The sequence below is a fragment of the Apium graveolens genome, chromosome 7 (genome assembly GCF_009905375.1).
Source record: "Apium graveolens cultivar Ventura chromosome 7, ASM990537v1, whole genome shotgun sequence".
NCBI lineage: Eukaryota > Viridiplantae > Streptophyta > Magnoliopsida > Apiales > Apiaceae > Apium > Apium graveolens.
In genome coordinates, this window is record NC_133653.1 from 151,328,464 (window position 1) to 151,348,813 (window position 20,350).

General features: G+C 33.9%; 1 protein-coding gene across 1 annotated transcript; it reads left to right on the plus strand.

The window, feature by feature from the left end:
- The first annotated feature begins 17,380 nt into the window (after positions 1 to 17,380).
- Positions 17,381 to 17,800, plus strand: LOC141674124 (uncharacterized). Its single transcript, XM_074480849.1, has one exon. The coding sequence runs from the start codon at positions 17,381 to 17,383 to the stop codon at positions 17,798 to 17,800; it is 420 nt and encodes a 139-aa protein (XP_074336950.1).
- The last annotated feature ends 2,550 nt before the right edge of the window (positions 17,801 to 20,350 follow it).

Sequence of the window (20,350 nt, forward strand, 5' to 3'; positions counted from 1 at the left end):
AACTGCAAGACTGCAAAGGAGATATGGGATGCCTTGGAGACAAGATGCCAGGGAACTGATTCGATTAAGAAGAACAGGAAGACTATACTCACTCAAAAGTATGAACACTTTGACTCAAAGCCTAATGAGTCATTGACTGACTTATATGACAGATTTGTCAAACTCTTGAATGATTTGTCACTAGTTGATAAGGAGTATGATCTTGAAGAATTAAACCTTAAATTCCTGTTAGCTCTTCCTGAAAGTTGAGATTTGAAGGCCACAATTATAAGAGACAACTATAATCTTGAAGAAACAACTCTTGATGAAATTTATGGGATGCTCAAGACTCATGAACTTGAGATGGAACAAAGAAGCAAGAGGAAAGGAGGAAAGTCAAGGACAGTTGCTCTTAAGGCTGAAGAAGAATCCCCCAAGGCAGCTACCTCAAGGAAAGGCAAGGGAAAAGCGCTCATCACAAAGTCTGATACTAAGTCATCAAGTTCTGATAGTGATGACTCAGAAACCGAAAGCTTGCCTAAGATGGATGCTGATGAAGAGATGATGAAGCTATGTGCTCTTATGGTGAAAGAAATCACAAGGATTGCATATAGAAAGTCCAGGAAGGGAAAGAAGTTTTCCAGGAAAGGTGCAAGTTCTGATAAGAAGAATTTCAGAAAATTTGAAGGCAAATGAGGGAAGTCTGACAGAGGAGATTACACAAATGTTAAATGCTACAACTGTGGTGAGAAAGGCCACATATCTCCTGATTGCAAGAAAGTGAAGAGTGACAAAGGCAAGGCTCTTGTCACAAAGAAGAAAAGTTGGACATACAATTCAGATTCTGAAAGTGAGGTGAACTATGCCTTGATGGCAAATGCTGATATCAGTTCTGAAGCTGCTGAGTTAAAGGTACCTCAAACTACTTATGCCTTTCATATTGATGATATTAATGAGTTGAGAAGATATCTTAAAACCAAGTTCATTAGTTATAGAGATCAAACTTTAACATATGAAAGATTAACTTCTGAAAATCTTTCCTGTAAAAAGAGGAATAATTATTTAGAAAAAGAGTTAGTCATGTTCCATTAAACTCAGAAAGATAGAGATGATGCTTTCTATGTTAGGGATGAAGTACTTAAAATGAATGAATCTCTAAAAATTGAGTTAGAAAAATAAAGAGAGATTATCAGGACTTGGACTAACTTTGGCAGAACAACTCAGAATTTGTTAAGTAGTGGAAACTTGAAAGAGGGCTTAGGTTATGGAGATGATAAGAATGATAAAGGAACTGTAGAAATTAAGCCTATAGTTGTTAAACAAAAGCCAAAGTTAAAACCTGTTAAGTTTGTAGCTGTAAAGTCTGATACTGAGAAATTAGAAGTTGAAGAGGAATTAAATTCTGATAAACTAAAAGAGGAAAAGACAACTGAAGTAAACGAAGGCTTAATGATAAAGAAGCAGCTTAAGCATAAGATGAAAGATGTTAAAAATATAAACAAGGTAAAGTCACCTAGGAAAAATAGGAATGGAAATGAAGGTGTGAATAAAAGCAATGATTATAAGCCTGTTCCTAATGCTCCTAGAAAAACATGTCCTAACTGTGGAAGTTCAAACCATCTGGCTTCTTTTTGCAGGAAGAATAAGAACATAAACTCCTTACCTTCAAAATCAGGAGTTAAGAGTCAGTCTGTTAGATATAGGCCACAAAATCCTTGTTTTCACTATGGTAGTTTATGGCATTCCATTTATACTTGTAAAGAATATCATAGTTTGTACTATGATTATTATCAAATAAAACCTTCTTTAAAGAAAGTTAGCATTGTTCCTTCTAGTGTAAGTTCTGATAGAAAGTCTGATAGTGTAAATGCTGATAAGAATAATGTTAACATAAACTCTGATGATAAATCCGCTGCAAATGTTAACAAACTTAATAAGGCCAAGGGATCCAAGCAAGTCTGGGTCCTTTAAACTAATCATTAGTGGTCTATGTGATTGCAGGGCAACAGGAAAAACATCCTAGTTCTGGACAGTGGATGTTCAGGACATATGACTGGAAATAAAACCCTGCTATCAGACTTTGTGAAGAAAGCTGGCCCAAGTGTTTCTTATGGAGATGGCAATATTGGAAAAATACTGGGATATGGCAATATCAATCTTGGGAATGTCATCATTAAAGAAGTAGCTCTAGTCTCAGGACTTAAACACAATCTGCTAAGTGTTAGTCAAATCTGTGACAAAGGTTATCATGTGGATTTCTTTGAAGAACACTGTGAAGTTGTAAGCAAATCTACAGGCAAAGTTGTTCTGAAAGGATACAGGCATGGTAACATTTATGAAGCCAAGCTTTCAACAAGTACTGATGGTTCTGCAATCTGTCTGTTGAGTAGAGCATCAATTGAAGAAAGCTGGAATTGGCACAAGAAACTCTCTCATTTAAATTTCAATAATATAAATGAATTAGTCAAGAAAGATCTTGTGAGAGGACTGCCAAAATCAGTGTTTGCTCCTGATGGCCTTTGTGATTCATGTGAGAAGGCAAAACAAAGAAAATCTTCATTCAAGAGCAAGACTGAATCATCAATTCTTGAGCCTTATCACCTACTACATGTAGATCTATTTGGTCTAGTGAATGTCATGTCTATTGCAAAGAAGAAATATGTTATGGTCATAATGGATGAGTTCACCAGATACACATGGGTGTATTTCTTGCACACAAAAAGTGAAACTGCATCTATCTTGATTGATCATGTCAAGCAACTGGATAAATTGGTCAAAGATTTTGTGAAGATCATAAGAAGTGATAATGGCACTGAGTTCAAGAATTTGATCATGGAAGAGTTCTGCAAAGACCATGGAATCAAGCAGGAATTTTCAGCTCCTGGAACTCCATAGCAAAATGGAGTTGTTGAAAGAAAGAATAGAACTCTTATTGAAGCTGCATGAACTAGGCTTGATGAAGCAAAGCTACCAACCTATTTTTGGGCTGAAGCTGTGCAGACTGCTTGTTTTACTCAGAATGCAACACTCATTAACAAGCATGGAAAGACACCATATGAGATGGTAAAGAAAAAGAAGCCAAATCTGAAGTATTTTCATGTATTTGGATGCAAGTGTTTTGTTCTTAAGACTCACCCTGAACAACTATCCAAATTCGATTTAAAAGCAGAAAAAGGAATTTTTGTTGGATATCCACTTTCCACAAAAGCCTTCAGAGTCTACAATTTAAGAACAAGGGTTATCATGGAATCTATCAATGTCTCCTTTGATGATAAGAAGATTACTGGACTTGAAGATTTCAATGATCATGATCAGCTGAGATTTAAAAATGAAGACTTAAATTCTGATACTGAAAATCCTGACAGTCCAAATCCTGATACTGTAAACTCTGATGGATTAAACTCTGATGTTATTGAAACTGTGGTGACTACGCCAAAGAAAGATGCACCTGTGCAGGGGGAGCATACTAAAGAAACAACCACATCTCTAGAAGCAGCAGAACATACAACTAGCTCTTCAAGTTCTGATTCATCAAGTTTTGATAAGCCAAGTTCTAACAGTTCAAATAACTTAAATTCTGAAGGATCCAACTCAGAGAGCATAGTTTCAGGGGGAGCATCAGAAAATGTTGATGAAGATAGCATGGATCATGGGGGAGTATCCAGTTCTAGAGAAAACCTTCCATCTGCAAGGAGGTGCACTAAATCACATACACCTGACTTAATTATTGGAAATCCTGATGCAGGTGTTAGAACTAGAACAGCTACTTCAAGTGAATGTCTCTATAATTCTTTTCTTTCTCAGACTAAACCAAAGAAAGCGGAAGAAGCTCTTCAAGATGCTGATTGGGTGCAAGCAATGCAGGAAGACTTAAATGAATTTGAAAGAAACAAAGTCTGGACCCTAGTGTCAAGACCAAAGAACAGATCTGTTGTTGGTACAAAGTGGGTGTTCAGAAACAAAACTGATAGTGATGGCATAATTACAAGGAATAAAGCAAGGCTGGTTGCAAAAGGATATTCTCAACAGGAGGGAATTGATTATGATGAAACATTTGCACCAGTTGCTAGATTGGAAGCCATAAGGATATTTTTGGCTTATGCTGCTCAAAAGAAGTTTACTGTCTTTCAAATGGATGTGAAAAGTGCTTTTCTCAATGGAGAATTGAAAGAGGAAGTATATGTTGAACAACCTCCAGGCTTTGTAGATTCCAAATTTCCAAATCATGTCTACAGGCTTGATAAAGCACTTTATGGCCATAAGCAAGCTCCAAGAGCATGGTATGAGACTTTAGCTCAGTTTCTTCTGGAAAGTGGATTTAACATTGGAACTATTGACAAAACATTTTTCTACCTCAACCACGGAAAGGACTTACTTTTGGTGCAGATATATGTTGATGATATCATTTTTAGTTCTACAAATGACAGACTTTGCAAGAAGTTTGCCAAACTGATGCATTCAAGATATCAAATAAGTATGATGGGGGAACTTAGCTATTTTCTGGGCCTTCAAGTCAAGCAGAATGAAGAAGGCACTTTTATTTGTCAAACCAAGTACACCAGAAATTTGCTAACGAAATTTGGAATGCAAGATTATTCAAGTGCATCCACTCCCATGGCCACTGCAAAAAAATTGGATAAGGATACTGGTAAATCAGTAGATATTACTGATTACAGAGGTATGATTGGCTCTCTACTCTATTTAACTGCTAGTAGACCTGATATCATGTATGCTACCTGTCTTTGTGCAAGATTTCAAGCAGATCCAAGAGAACCTCACTTAACAGATGTGAAAAGAATTTTCAAGTATCTTAAGGGAACAGCTGATCTGGGATTGTGGTATCCCAGAGAATCATATTTTAAACTAATAGGTTACTCAGATGCAGATTTTGCAGGATGCAAAATTGACAGGAAAAGCACAAGTGGAAGCTGCCAACTTCTTGGAGGCAAATTGGTTTCTTGGTTTAGCAAGAAACAAAAGTCAATTTCCACATCAACTGCAGAAGCAGAGTACATTGCTGCAGGAAGCTGTTGTGCACAGATTCTTTGGATGAAGAATCAGTTACTGGATTATGGGTTAACATATTTAAAATCCCTATTTACTGTGATAATCAAAGTGTTATTGCTATGACAGGTAATCCAGTTCAACACTCAATGACAAAGCACATCAGCATTAGGTACCACTTCATAAGGGAACATGTGGATGAAGGTACAGTGGAATTGCACTTTGTTCCAACAGATCAACAACTAGCAGATATCTTCACAAAACCACTGTGTGAAGCTACTTTTACAAGATTGGTAAATGAACTTGGAATGGTTTTAGGTTCTTTCTCTAAATCTGCTTAGTTTTTTTCTGATGCATCAGACTTTATGATCAGTATTTACAGATATTACTATCTTTCTGTATTCTGTGCTTAATTGAAAATTGCTTAAGTATTGATTGTTGTCTAATGTGAATTTCTAAACTCTGATAGTGATATGAATATTTCTGTGATTATTCAATCCAATGAGGATAACTATGCTAGATGTTGACCTAGTAGTCTTTAGTATACTAAAGATCCCATGTTTGAAGTAATTGTTTATGTGGAAATCTCTCAACACAAGCAAATTCTGATACTGAGCTTAGTTGAAGTTTACTTTGTGTATCTCATTACTAAGTCACAAACTGGAATAGTGCTTCTTATCTGTTAAGTTCTGATGTTAGTAAATCTGATGGATGTACTAAGTGCTGATAAACCTCACTAATCAAAAGAAAAAGAAAAAGAAATTAAAATCAGGTACTCCTTTGAGATCTAGAGTGAAAACTGTGGAAGGGAAGATCCAAGTGCATTGCTGGTATTAAGTAATATGCACCAGAAAAGCAAAATAAATATTTTTCTTAATGATGTCTGGGACTCAGTTCCCCAAGAGGTCCTCACAGACCTCTTGTTCTTCTACATGGACTACCATCGCCATCTTGAGCGTCTGGAAGAGGAACGGAGGGAAGCTCTCCGACAGCAAGAGTGAATCATTCGTCTCGTTGTTCTTTTTGTTGAGAGTAGGAAGAAGAAATAATTGTAGCTTAGTACAATCTTGTAATTTTAAGCTTGCAATTTAAATTTCATGAAATGTATTTGTTCAATTATTAATGAAATTTTATATTTATGCAAGATTTTGTCTTTAAGTCATTTGATATTCTGATAACATTTTAAATCCTGATACTAACCATATTCTGATGACCTTTTTAGCTCTGATACAAATCAAGTTCTGATTTTGACGTGGCAGTATTTGTTTACTTGGTTTATTAATGGTCATTATCTCATTGGTTATAATTTTACAGAATATTGGTAAGGCAGTAATAATTTTAAGTGGGAACAGATTTAAAATTTAAAATAAAACTGAACACCCTTGATTAATGGGATTACTTAGTAAGTGGAACGGTTTTTCCTTGAAAAACTGCATGTGATAAGTAATGATTACTGAATACCCGTGCCCATTAATTATCTTTTACTACTGCATGTCTGACAGGCGTCTCAACGGTTAATTTTACTACCGTGTATAAGTAAAAGAGAGAAAAGATTATAATATCTTTTATTTACTTTCATATTTTCTCTCTCTCTTTTTACTTTTATTCTCTCTCATCTATTGACGATTTTTCATACAGACATTTTCTCAAACACCTTACAGGCAATTCTCTTTCTCACAAATTCTTATGGCACCCAAGGACATAATTTTCGATGGAGCTACGTTTGTTCATAATAACTTCTCTGCTATTCTTAGCAAGTCAGAAGCACCCTCTGAACTTCACTTCATTCAGGACTTTCTTGCTAGTTTTGATATTGGGTATGCTCTGGCTGAACCCGAAGCAGTCTCTGGTACTCAAGTACTGGAGTTCTGGAGAAGCGGTGTATATGATGATGGTAGTGCTCAAGGGTCCCCAAGTATTATTTTTTCATCAGGGGAGGATGAGTATGTTGTGACATTGTCTACGGTTCGACAAGCACTGCAGCTACCTGAGAACTGTGTTTATTCTACTGTTGACGAGCCAGTTCTTGAAAATATGATGGCCAGTCTGGGATATGAAATGACATTGGCAAAGCTGGGCCAGTTGAAGAGATCTTTAATAAGGAGGGAATGGAGTTTCTTCTTTGATTGCATAACTAAAGCTTTTGCAAACAAATTTTCCAATTTTGATGCAATTCCCATATTCAGCCAACTAATCGGGTATGCTCTTATAAATCGAACTGATTTTAACTATACAAGTGCTGTTTTAGGTTTTATTGGGGACATAATGCATGAAGATAGATCTACTGTTTATTTTTCTATATTCTGTCAGCTTATTTATAGTTTATGTTGTGATAATAAGCCCCAAGGTTATGGTGAATTAATTTCATCATTCAGAATAGCTAAAAGAGCTTTTACTGACTTATTATCTACTGATAATAAGAAGGCTGTGTTAAGACCCCTCTTAATTCCTTTATCTGTCAAACAAGACTTAATAACCTATGATACTGTTAAGTACACTGCATTATATCCTGATGTTCAACCAACTTAACCTCAACCTTCAGAACCTACAGTGTAGCCTTCATCTTCCAAACCTAAGAGGACTAAAAAAGTACCTCAGACACAACAGAAGAGAAGGAGATTCATTCTGCGAGATGAATCAGATGTTGAGGAACAGGTTCCTGTATAAGAACCTGTTGTTAAAGAAGCTGGGAAGGATTCTTCTCTGAAGGATGTTGATATTAGGAGTTCTAGGCCTCTAAAAAGGCTTAGAAAGCATAATTCTGATGATACAGCTCCTAAAGTCACCTTAAAAGCTAAAAGATTCAAAATATTGGCAAAAAGGCCTGAAAATTCTGGTAAAGGAATGGAAGCAGCAGCTAAGGAAGGAGATCAGGAATCTCTGATCTCACAAAACCCTGTTGAAGCTCACAATTCTCCTAGTGCTGATTCAGACCCTCATGCTACTCATCACTCACCACTACATGAGCCAGAATCTACTCACATTCCTACACCTCCAGTATCTCCAGTAAATGCTGATATGAAATTGACATTCATAACTTGAAAGTGCCTCAGGTTTTGTATCTAGAAGCTCCACCAACTCCAGTCACTCCACTAACAACACCAATTCCTGATTCTGATTTTAATCCAGAATTGCCTACAACACCTTCTCTGCATCTAGATATTGAAGATCAGATTTTAGGTGAGCATCAGAATATGGATGTTGATCAGAACATAGTTGGAGATCAGCCCTTAGAGGATGATGTTGAAGTCTCCATAGCTTCTCATACTGTTCTTTTATCAGAAGATGCTGAAGCTCCTGACTCTATAAGTTCTGATGCTGCCAATATTGATGCTACTGGTACTGCTGCTACAAATTTAGATGTTGATGCAGCTGGTCCTTCTGGACATGCACCTCTACAAGCTCCTTCAAAAGCTGAGATAGTCAAAAAATTTGTTACAGGGGAAGCACCAGTACCTTGGAGAGAAACTCCTAGAGGACAGGAGTGGAACACAGTTACCTTTGTTCCAACTGAAAGAATTCTTGTTGAGCACTTGGCAAAAGCTGATGAGATGCTAGTTAATGATGATTTCAAGACACAGCTGAGAGTTACTACATTGAGTACTAGACACCTTCAAGGTCAACACTCAACAACTCATGCCGAGGTGCATGAAATTCAAGAAGCTTTACTCAAGCAAGAAATGACTATAAAACTTGAAAAGAAAAACTTTTTCAAACCTTCCTTTGATAGAATTGCCAACATTGAGAAGACTCAAGAGAAGCAACAGGCTCAGATTGCTGATATTATTAAGAATCAAGAGACTCAGCAATCTCAACTCAATGAAATCCAATCCTCAGTGGAATTACTTGTCTCTCTTCTTTTACCTACTGATGCCAAAAAGGGGGAGAAAGTAATTAAGTTCAAATGCAAAACCGATAAGACACTGAAGAAAAAGGATGATGGTAATGACCCGGGAAACTCTGGAATGGGTGGAGGTCGTGGTCAAGGTGGAGGTCTCTCATCAAGTAGAGCTGGAACTACAAGGCATAGAACAAGTTCTGATACTGGGAGAAGAATAACTTCTGATACTGGTAAAAGGATAAGTTCTGATGAATTTTTGGAACTTGATGAAGAAATTTCAAGACAGTTATTTCTGAATGAAAATCTAGGAATGAACTTTGAGAGTCTAATGGAAGAAGAAGCTAGACTTAAGTTAGAAAAAGTCAACTCCAAATCTGAAGCTTCTGTTGTTAAAAACAAACTTCCTATGACTAAAGGCATTGTGATAAAAGAAAGGACAAATCCTATGGCAATCAAGGCCAAATCACAATTGCAGATAGATCCAAGGTCCAAGGGCAAAGAAAAAGTTGGTGAACCTGTAAAGGTTTATGTACTTCCTATGGATGAAGAAATTTTTGATGAAAATGCTAATCTTACTCTAACTTCAAGGAAGATTTCTAAGACAACCTCTGACATGGCTCAAGTTGTTCAGAGTCAAGATAAAGTTAGTTCTGATATAATAATGAAGCAAACAACCTCTGACATAGCTCAAGTTGGCTTGATATCAGAAGATAAGTCAAATAAAACCTCTGACATTGCTCATGTTAAATCCTCAAAGTTACTCCTACCAGGATTCACTAAAGCCAAACAGACTCAACCTTTGAAGACTGCAGCAAGTGGTTTTGCAGCAAGAGTGGCTACTGGAAAGGAAGCAAAAGATAAATCTGGATTGGGTAGTGCTGATGAAAGAAGAGTGCAAAACACAGCCAATGATCCAACTTCCTTAAGTGAACCAGGTATTGGAGCAACTCCTGAAAGATTGAATCAACTAGAATCTGTACAGATGGTCTACCATACCTTCTTGAAAGAACACATCTTGTTATATTTCATGACAGATGGAAGGGTTTACCATATAAGGGAAAATGCTATACCACTAAAGTATTTTGAGGAACTAGAACATGTTTTATTCTTACTTCAAGTGAATGACAGAATAACAGAAAGTGCTGCAAATTATTTGAAGACTCAAATTCAGAGACAGAAAAGGCTCTATTCTGTAAAGTCTGACAGCACATACTGTCCCAAGTACAGAGATCACAAGGGTGATATTATTGATATGAAGCCTAATACTATGAAGATTGGAACATATCTTGGTATTAAGGGACTTGAATTCAATCTAGAGTCTGACAAAGCCTATGTCATCAGACTAGATCAGGAGTTGAGAAAAGCAAAAATTAATGATCTCAGATATGCTATCTTTCAAACTGGTGAAGATACTGCAGAACTTAAAGATGCTAAAAGGAGAATGATTGATGAACTCAGATATGGTGAGAGATGTTTATTAAAGAACTATCTCAGAACAACTCCTGATATCAAAGAGATCAGAAAGTGAAGCCAAGTCAAGATCTACAACTGCTCAAATTCTGATATGTATACAGAATGAAGTTGTTATCAGAAGTTAAAGTTGGTAAAGCTTTAAGGACTTTAAGTTATAGTTATCTAGTCAAATTCTCATGCATTTGTACTTAATGTTTTTAACATCATCAAATATTTGTTAAACTTGTATATTATGCTAATTTACAAGTTGGGGGAGATTGTTAGATATATTTGATAATGTCATGTCTAATATGATTTGTGTTTAGTTTTCAGATCTTACTTGAACAAGACAAATCAGTACTTAACTAAAATCAACACTTATACTGAAGTCAGAACTTAAGTTATCAGTACTTAAGGTTCAGGAGATATTTATCAGGAGATAATATCAGGACTTAAAGGAAACTTTCAGATAAGAAAGGCGGCTGATTGAAAGGAAAGAAGATCAAGACAAACGTAAGAAGAGATATGCATGAAGAAGGAATTCTGTGAAGAATGGAATACTTGGAAGAAAAGATAACTGATTGATATATTTTAGGAAGAAGAATTATATTCCATATTAATTAGTGATTATCTTGTAACTGTGTAGTATATAAACACAGACATAGGGTTTACACTATAAGTTTTTTCATTATCGAGAATATTATTCATTGTAACCCTAGCAGCTCTCGTGATATTTGTTCATCACTGAGAGAGGACAGTTCTACATTGTAGCAGAGTTTAATAAAGTTTGTTTTCTGTTACTTGTATTCTCTGAATTCAATTTGATTGTGCTATACACTGTATTCAACCCTCTTTTACAGTGTGTGTGACCTAACAGAGGCCATGGGCTTTGATGGTTTGAAGGGCTAGAAATAAGTTATTGTCTTCTTCATCTACAATTACCTTATCGATCCAGGATGTGATCGGTTTTCCTGAAGAAGTACTCGCCTTGTTTTGTTGATTGACCGGGAGTTGTCCGGAAAGGCTGGGGTTTTTTCCCACATCTGCCTTTTCGAGGCATGAGACTATCTGTTTTGTAGAAACTCACGGGTCAGGAAATCAGGGACACAGTTCATATCTCCCTTGGTCATCTGAACATACCGAAATCGTTCGACAAATCAAAGCTCAGGTTTTAGAAATCCCTTGTGTACACCTTGTTGATCCAAATGCTTCTAAAGTAGTTGAAACAGATGCTTATGAGTTAGGATACGGCGGTATACTAAAACAAGTAGTCAATGGTAAAGAACAAATAGTCCAGTTTACATCTGCACATTGAAATGATTGTCAAAGAAATTAATCTACTATAAAAAAAAGAAATACTTTCAATTGTTTTATGTATTACAAAATTTCAGAGTGATTTATTAAATCAAAAATTTCTCCTTAGAGTCGATTGTAAATCTGCAAAAGAGGTTTTACAAAAAGATGTCCAAAACTTTGCATCAAAATAAATTTTCGTCAGATGGCAATCATTATTAAGCATTTTTTATTTTGATATTGAACACTTTAAGAGAGATATGAACTGTGTCCTTGATTTCCTGACCGGTGAGTTTCTACAAAACAGATGGTCTCATGCCTCGAAAAGGCAGAGGTGGGGGAAAAACCCAGCCTTTCCCGGACAACACCCGGTCACTCAACAAAGCAAAGTGAGTACTTTTTTAGGAAAACCGATCACATCCTGGATCAATAAGGTAATTGCAGATGAAGAAGATAATAACTTATTTCTAGCCCTTCAAACCATCAAAGCCCATGGCCTCAACATCCAAAATCCCTCAACAGCCTCCCAAAGCTCTTCAGAAAAATCAACTAAAGTTACCCAACAAGACACTTCTTCTAGCCAACCTACAAATACTCCCTTTCAAACTACACATAGTCAGTTTTCAAAACCCAACCCTCTTAGTTCATCAAAGACTTATATCAAAATTAGAAATTGATACCCAAAAATGCAAAACCAGGAGGTAGTAGTCAGCCAGTCAAATTTTTCAAAATCCAATTCTGATTACTATACCAAAAGAAACCATCAAAAAATAGTTATATATATATATATATTATATATGTAGGAGAGAGAAAGTGGTTAAATATGTGGTTGTTATTGGTTTATAGTTTGTATTTGATCAAAAGTCTATTTTTAGACACTCGCAAATTATTAAATATTGCGCATTTTAAATTTCTATGAAATGATATTTGTGAGTTGGGTCTTGTAACTTAATTTAGTCAATATTGAAATTATAAATCTTGTATGGTATAGTGTACATAACAAATATTTTCATTTTTTTTTGCAAAATGGACAATTAAAATGGGATGGAAGGAGTAATGAATAGGACAGCTTCATAAATATCTGTACATGAATCCTAGCTAATGTAAACTCAATTGCAACGACTAAAAGTTACTCCACTCATTTTTTTACATTTTTTTTATTTATTTATAATTTTTTTTCTTATACTTGATACACATTTTAAGGAAAAATTATATAAAGTACTAGCAATATTGCCTGTACTTAGCACACGGGAATTTCATGTAATTTATAATATTAATTCATATGTCATTAAGTTTTTTTTTTGCTAAATAAGTTTTATTTGTTATCTCTTCTAAATATTAAAAGTTAGTTTAATATGTACAATCTTAAAACATAAATAATGATAAGGGTTGCAAATTGATACCAAATTAACTCATAGACAATAATACAATTATTTTAATAATCGACCCCGTATAATCATACAAAATTACTCTTAAAATTACACTATTAACAAATTTGTTCGGGAACAAATTTTGGTACTGATTTAATATTTATTAATTTTGTTTATATAAATTAACAATGATGTCGTTCCTCGTTATATTTGTTGGGTGATTAAAAATTGATTATTATGTAAAGTATTAATTTTGATATATCCATTTCATAACTTTATTCTATAAATTCAAAATGTTATTTGTAATATGCTCATGCTAAGTAGAGCTATATTTTATTTCTTTATTTTATATGATATTAAAATAAAGCTAAATAAAATATTACTTTTTAATGTATTGTATTTTCGCTAAAGCATAATTTATTTTCCGTATAAATATAAAATGTATGTACCATTATCTTCTAATATCGAATGACAAATGACATTATTATTAATTACAGATGTATTACACATGATCTTTTTATTTTTTTTAATATTAATTTACTTTTTTAATAATCTTATTTTATATTTTAATAAGTTAAAAAATTGAGTAATACAAAATAATTTCTACTCAAGTCTCTGGTTAGAGAAAATATTATCCTAATAGTTAATACACAACCATTACTTTAATAGTCAGATAAAAAGTAAACAAAATTTATGATTTTATTGATATTTTTTTGTCAAGATGTACTTTATTATATTGAAATACAATATACAGGTAACTTTTAATAATTTTAATAATGATCGTAATGTAATGGTTACATATATCCAGAAACGCAACACCTAATGCGAGTTTGCCTACACTCTATAATTATAATTTATTTAATTTGGAAGTTAAAAGTCAATTTTAAAATTTTAAGATAGTACTTATTTTAGTAATTTTATTAATTTATAAGCTATTAAAAAATTAAAATAAATTTTGTAAGTTGTATATATGGCTTATAATACTAACTTCTGTAAAAAAAATTAAGTTAATTGAAAAAAATATTTTGAGGTTTTAAAAGTTATAATTCACTTTTTACTTAATATATAAATCCGCCCTCTACCATGCGCATACATAGAATTTTGTTTCCTGAATTTTTTTTACTTTCTTGGAATTACAATATTATGTCTTACATTTACTAAACTAACATTATAACAAATTTAATTTATCAATTATCCCATACATAGAATTATAAATTTAGATTTTCCTAAAAAAATATTTAAAAAATTTGACTTTTTTTATTAGATATCAATTATTAAATTATTTTTTGTTGAAAGGATGTCAAAAAATTAATTTATAAGTAAAAAAAGATAGGTGCTAGTCAGGTGCTCTAATAACCCAAGAAACCAATCACCATTTAAACATTTAAAATTACTAATACTAATCACCAATCTGATATTATCCATCTCCTCACTATACAAATTAATAATCAAAATCAATATCAAAAATACTATAGTTTTGTCACATTTTTATAATCTACTAATAATCAAGGTTTTATAATCTGCTAATAACCACTGTGACCTCCATCAACACAAGCAATCTGCTAGGTGATATATATAAGAAGCTCCAAGCAAGCAAAGGAATGACATTACTCCTGATATTTCATTTTTTCCTCCGGTCCAATGCATCTGAGTCAGGTACACAGTGGCATATAATATATTTATCTCCTAATAATATTATAATATCCTAAAAGAGCAACAACTTCAAAGTATATGTAGCAGGAGCAAAACAGGTTTAAGTTATAAGGGGCAAAAGAAAATTCATCTCAACTCTTCGTGAGTTGGTTGATAACCCCTATTTTGCATTCAACACGAACATGATGTTGAAAAAAGATATGAAACATGAACATGTACATGGTTATGAGTTCTTGCATATGTGTGTTAAGATACCACTTATCCTAAAATGAGGTAGACTCAACTGAATCCTACATTAAGAGTGCTTGCGTACACATACGTTTGTAAGATAAGTAGATAGAAACCAAAGGCAAAGAAATGACACCAACGACTGAAGAGATAAAGACAATATTTCCATTTCCTGATATTTTTAGTAAAGGATATGCAAGTTGACAAAAATGGTAAGAATCCTCAAAACAGCTTTACTATTCTTCACAACTTTTCTAATTTTCACGATATTCTGGAATACTAAGCCTACAAAAAAGCACACTGAAGTAATCAAAAAACACATATGGACACATACACTACAGAGGTGTTCGAAATCATGGAAAAATAAGATTTATACAATTATAAAATTGACTCATTACCTCTTGAGGCCGGAAAATAAACTGAGAATATATGAAAAACGAGATTATAAGGTAAGTTTATGTTAACTGATAGCTATCAAAAAAATACGTTATAACTTATAACTATTGCTGGTATTTATAAGACACCATGGCCTCTTAACACATCTCTTCAGGTTCTGAAACAGTGACATTAACACTTCTCTGTATGCCTTTTTTGCTGCAACATGACTCTCAACTATGCGAGAATCAAAGAGAGTGTATTGTTACCATAATTAAACTTTGGTAAATATTGCAAACCTCCATATGCAAATACATTGCAGCAAATATCAGCATAAGCAATTATCTCGCTAGAAGATATCAAAAAAGCCACTCAATAAACAGAGTTGAAGGAGTAATGATATTAATTAAAAACACTGACATATTAAGCTAAACATCTATTTATTAGACAATACCAAAATTATAACAGGATCGACTTTACGGCAGAATGCCAGCTATTTTGACATCATTTTTTTCCAGAACCAGCTTGATATTGAAAATATATAATACTTTCCAAATTAACCAATAGAGTGTAGGCACTTGGAGCATTGGAGATGGTGTTAGCTATAATTGGTTGGCTAAATTGGACCTGCAGGACAATTTGTAAAATTTGTTGAACATGTAAGGTATTGTACTTCGATGATATTAGCTATATTGGTTATCTATATTTTAAAAATAGTATCTTATTAAAGTTTAATGTTATAAATAGAATATATTACTTCAATATGGTAATAAATGATTAATTTTTTTTTACAGATTTCATAGTGGTTTAACAAATATAGCCAACATCGAGAGGTTGGCTATAAGGTTGGCTATATTACAAACAAGGGGAATGTACCATTGGAGATGTATTTTTTTTACATAATATCTATATTTTATATTTATAATATGTATTAATGATTTTTAACTAAGGGTTCTATGTGGCTAAACATGCTCTTACAACTCATTGCTTTATTAGGTTTCTATTACAACAGCTTGTTCTTATGGTGCTGCAAATACTTCCTTTCCCTTATTTTGGGTTGCTATCTCTACATCAAAATCAAAACTTTTCTTTTGCAAGCCTTCACCAAGTATGAAATGAGAAAACCTCTTCAATTTCATATTTTCTCCGATACGTGTAGTAGTTTGCTTCACAATATATTTGTATCATGGTGTGAACCAAAATCAGTCTTATAAAAACAAACCTAAATCAATATACAACATATGAAAAATAAAATAAAAATGACATTAAAAATGACTTATATATTTAATCTCATCCTTTTTAAGGACATGATAAAAGGTTCAACGCACGACTTATGATAATGGTTCCAAGCAAAAAGGAATTCTACTCTGCCATTTTATTGCTTCATGCATTTCCTCCATGCTTATATAATCTCATAAATATTGAATCCTAACCCTGACAGTCCATAATATATTCAGAGCAACCAAGCTTTAAAAGGACAAAAGATAATAATAATAATAAAAGGGAGTCAGATCGTATTTTCAATTGCACTATAAACTAACATTTTAAATGATTTGTTTGTTTGTCTGTGGGCTTGCTCTGTTAGAAATAAAATATAATTTTGACTTAAAATAATAGAAGAGTATGGACTATTCTAGATTATTCTTGATTTTTTCTAAACTCTAGAACTATCCATAGAGTATTCTAGTAGTGTGTCTTTTGATGTCTAGCATTTAAGCAAGAGTCTTTTGAACGCTAGCAATTAAGTAAGTGTGTCTAGAGATTTCCATGGGGTCCTATATAAAGGCTTATGCCAAATCATTTGTAATTAAGTCATTTTCAAGCATTATAGTTTATATAATATACCTCTTCTCCTAAATATTTTGAGTTGTGTGAGTTTGAGGGAGATCCTTTCTTCCAACAAAGTGGTATCAAGAGCCAAATGTTCTACTTGTCTTCAAAGAAGACTTGTGTTTTGTTAAAGAAGAAGGAGATCATAGCAAATGGAATGTCTCAATGGAAAGTGCCAAAATTCACCAAAGACAATTACGAGAATTGGTGCATTCGTATGAAGGAGATCCTTGGAGCAAATGATGTGTGGGAACTTATGGAGAAAGGATTAATGGTGCCCGAAGATTAAGCAAATTTGAATCAAGTTCAAAAAGATCAACTACAAGCCCAAAGAAAGAAGGACCAAAAGGCGATTATGATCATCCATCAATGTTTGGATGATTCCATGCTACAAAAGGTGGCTTCCGCAACAACATCAAAGAAAGTTTGGGATATTCTAAATTCTTCTTTTAGTGGAGATGCAAAAGTGAAGAGAGTTCGATTACAAACACTTCATGGCGAGTTTGAGGCTTTGCGAATGAATGAATCCGAATCAATCTCGGATTATTTTTCAAGGGTCTTGACCATTGTCAACCAAATGAAAAGCAATGGAAAAGAGGTAAGTGATGTTCGTGTTATTGAAAAAATTCTTCGTTCACTTGTCTCTAAATTTGATTATAAAGTCGTGGCAATTGAGGAGGCTAAAGATATAGATGAAATGACTATTGATGAGTTTATGGGATCACTACAAGCCCATGAAGAAAAAATGTTAAAAAGGAATGAACAAATTGAATAAGCCTTGCAAGAAAAATTATCTTTCAAAAATAATGATGGAAGATATACAAGTCAAAGAGGTCGTGGCCAAGGACGTGGACGAGGCTTCTTACATGGACAAGGAAGAGGACGTGGCCAACAAAGAGAGGAAAATCAAAAGGATGAAAGAGTGTGCGAGACAAGAAATTCAAGAGGCCGTGGAAGAGGAAGATTTATTTCAAGGTATGACAAATCAAATGTCAAGTGTTATAATTGTCAAAAATTTGGTCATTATGCTTCTGAGTGCCGCACTTCAAGAAATCAAGTAGAGGAGAAAGCTAATTTTGTAGAAGACAAAGGCAATGAACCCACTTTACTTTTAGCACAAAAAGGAGAAGAAAATTGTGGAGACAATCTATGGTATCTTGATAGTGGGGCAAGCTATCATATGTGTGGAAATAAAAACTTGTTCATGGATCTCGATGAAAATGTGAATGGTAAAGTCACTTTTGGAGACTCTTCGGGAGTGCCCCTCAAAGGAAGAGGTAACATCTTAATTCGCTTGAAAAATGAAGATCATGATTTTATTTCAAGTGTTTATTATGTGCCTAGTATGAAAAATAATATCTTAAGTTTGGGCCAACTAATGGAGAAAGGCTACACCATCACCATGAAAGATGGATTTCTTAACTTGAGAGACTCTTGTGATAATTTAATTGCTAAGGTGCCTATGACCAAAAATCGTATGTTTATTCTCAAAATTGAAAATGATGGTCCAAAATGTTTAAAGGCTTGTGTTGGTGATTCTTCTTGGCTTTGGCATCTTAGGCTTGGGCACTTAAATTTTGAAGGATTAAATTCACTATCTAAGAAGCACATGGTGAATGGTTTGCCTCACATCAATTATCCAAATCAAATTTGTGAAGGATGTCTATTCAGAAATCAATCAAGAAGGAGTTTTCCTAAGGAATCTATGATAATAGCAAATGAGCCGCTTAAACTTATTCACTCAGATGTATGTGGGCCTTTTAATCCTCCATCTTTTAGCAAAAACCGTTATTTCTTATTATTTATTGATGATTTTAGCTGCACGACATGGGTGTATTTTCTTAAAGAGAAGTCTCAAGTTTTTGAATGCTTTAAAAAATTCAAAGCCCAAGTTGGAAAGGAGAGCAAATATCAAATAAAAGCAATTCGTTCGGATCGAGGAGGTGAATTCAATTCAATTGAGTTCTTAAAATTCTGTGAAAATCATGGAATACGAAGACCCGCAACGGTGTCAAGATCACTTCAACAAAGCGGAGTCGCGGAGAGAAAAAATAGAAGCATTCTTAATATGGCTCAAAGTATGCTAAAGAGCAAAAATATGCCTAAGGAATTTTGGGCCGAAGCGGTAGATTGTGCCGTTTATTTGTCAAATCGATGTCCAACAAGAAGTGTCAAAGACATGACTCCACAACAAGCAAGGAAAGGAAAAAGACCATCTATTACTCACTTACGGGTTTTTGGAAGCATAGCTTATGCACATGTCGATGATGAGCTACGGACAAAGTTGGATTATAAAAGTGAGAAGAATGTCTTTGTTGGCTATGATGCAAGAGCAAAGGGGTACAAACTTTACAACCCCATTAATGGAAAAATTGTTATTAGTAGAGATGTTGTGTTTGATGAAGAAAGCTCATGAGATTGGAGCAATGCCGAAGAAGATTATAATTTCTTCCCATTTATTGATGAAGAAGATTGTAATAACCCCAAAAATTTTGGACTTTTTGTAAACCTTATGAATAGTGATTTTGCTGATTATGTTGAATAAGAAAACTTTTCATGCCACACAATGTAGCAGTTCTTTTATTGATATTCTGAGATCTTATTAGTACTTTATATGGCCTATAAGTGTATGTAAAGATCGTCAGAATCCAAATCCGAACACTTTGATTTTTCCCGAAAACCCACCAGATACCGAAAGAATTGAGTATAAGGTAACATGATAAAAAGGATTTAAATTCAAGGATTGGTTGGTTGATTATGAGCCACACAATTTTTACCATGGTAATAATCTAATTAACAACAAAAGGAAGTAACCAAGCTAAACACCACATAAATCATTTAATCAAACTAGAAACATTTTTACTTCACTTTTTCTTCCCTTGCTCTCGGCCAAAACCAGAGCAGCAACTTAAACTACCATATCTCCTTCAATACTCAATCAAATATTATGTTCTATAGCTCGTTGGAAAGTTATTGTGATGTACTACAACTCTTGTTCACAAGTATTGTCCAAATAAGTATGGTAAGACCCTCATTTTTACAGTTCTTTAAATCGGACTTTTAGAAACTTCAAAACCTAACTTTGTGTTCTTGATTTCTTTGGAAAGATCAAGCTTGTAGGAGGTTAGATTAAGGCTCCCTAAGGCTTCCTAGCAACTTAACACCTACCAAGGAAGATATCAACTTCAAACCCTAGCTTTGATTTTATGATTCCATTAAGTTTTATTGAAGCATTGTTAGTATTAATGCTAGATCTTTGATTATAAGTAGTTTTGGTGGATTTGTATTGGTTTTGAATATTGGGTCTTTGATTGGTTGGATAAAT

Bases quoted from the DNA above. Each gene is read 5' to 3' on its own strand.
- LOC141674124 (XM_074480849.1), top strand. From the start codon at position 17,381: ATGATCATCCATCAATGTTTGGATGATTCCATGCTACAAAAGGTGGCT.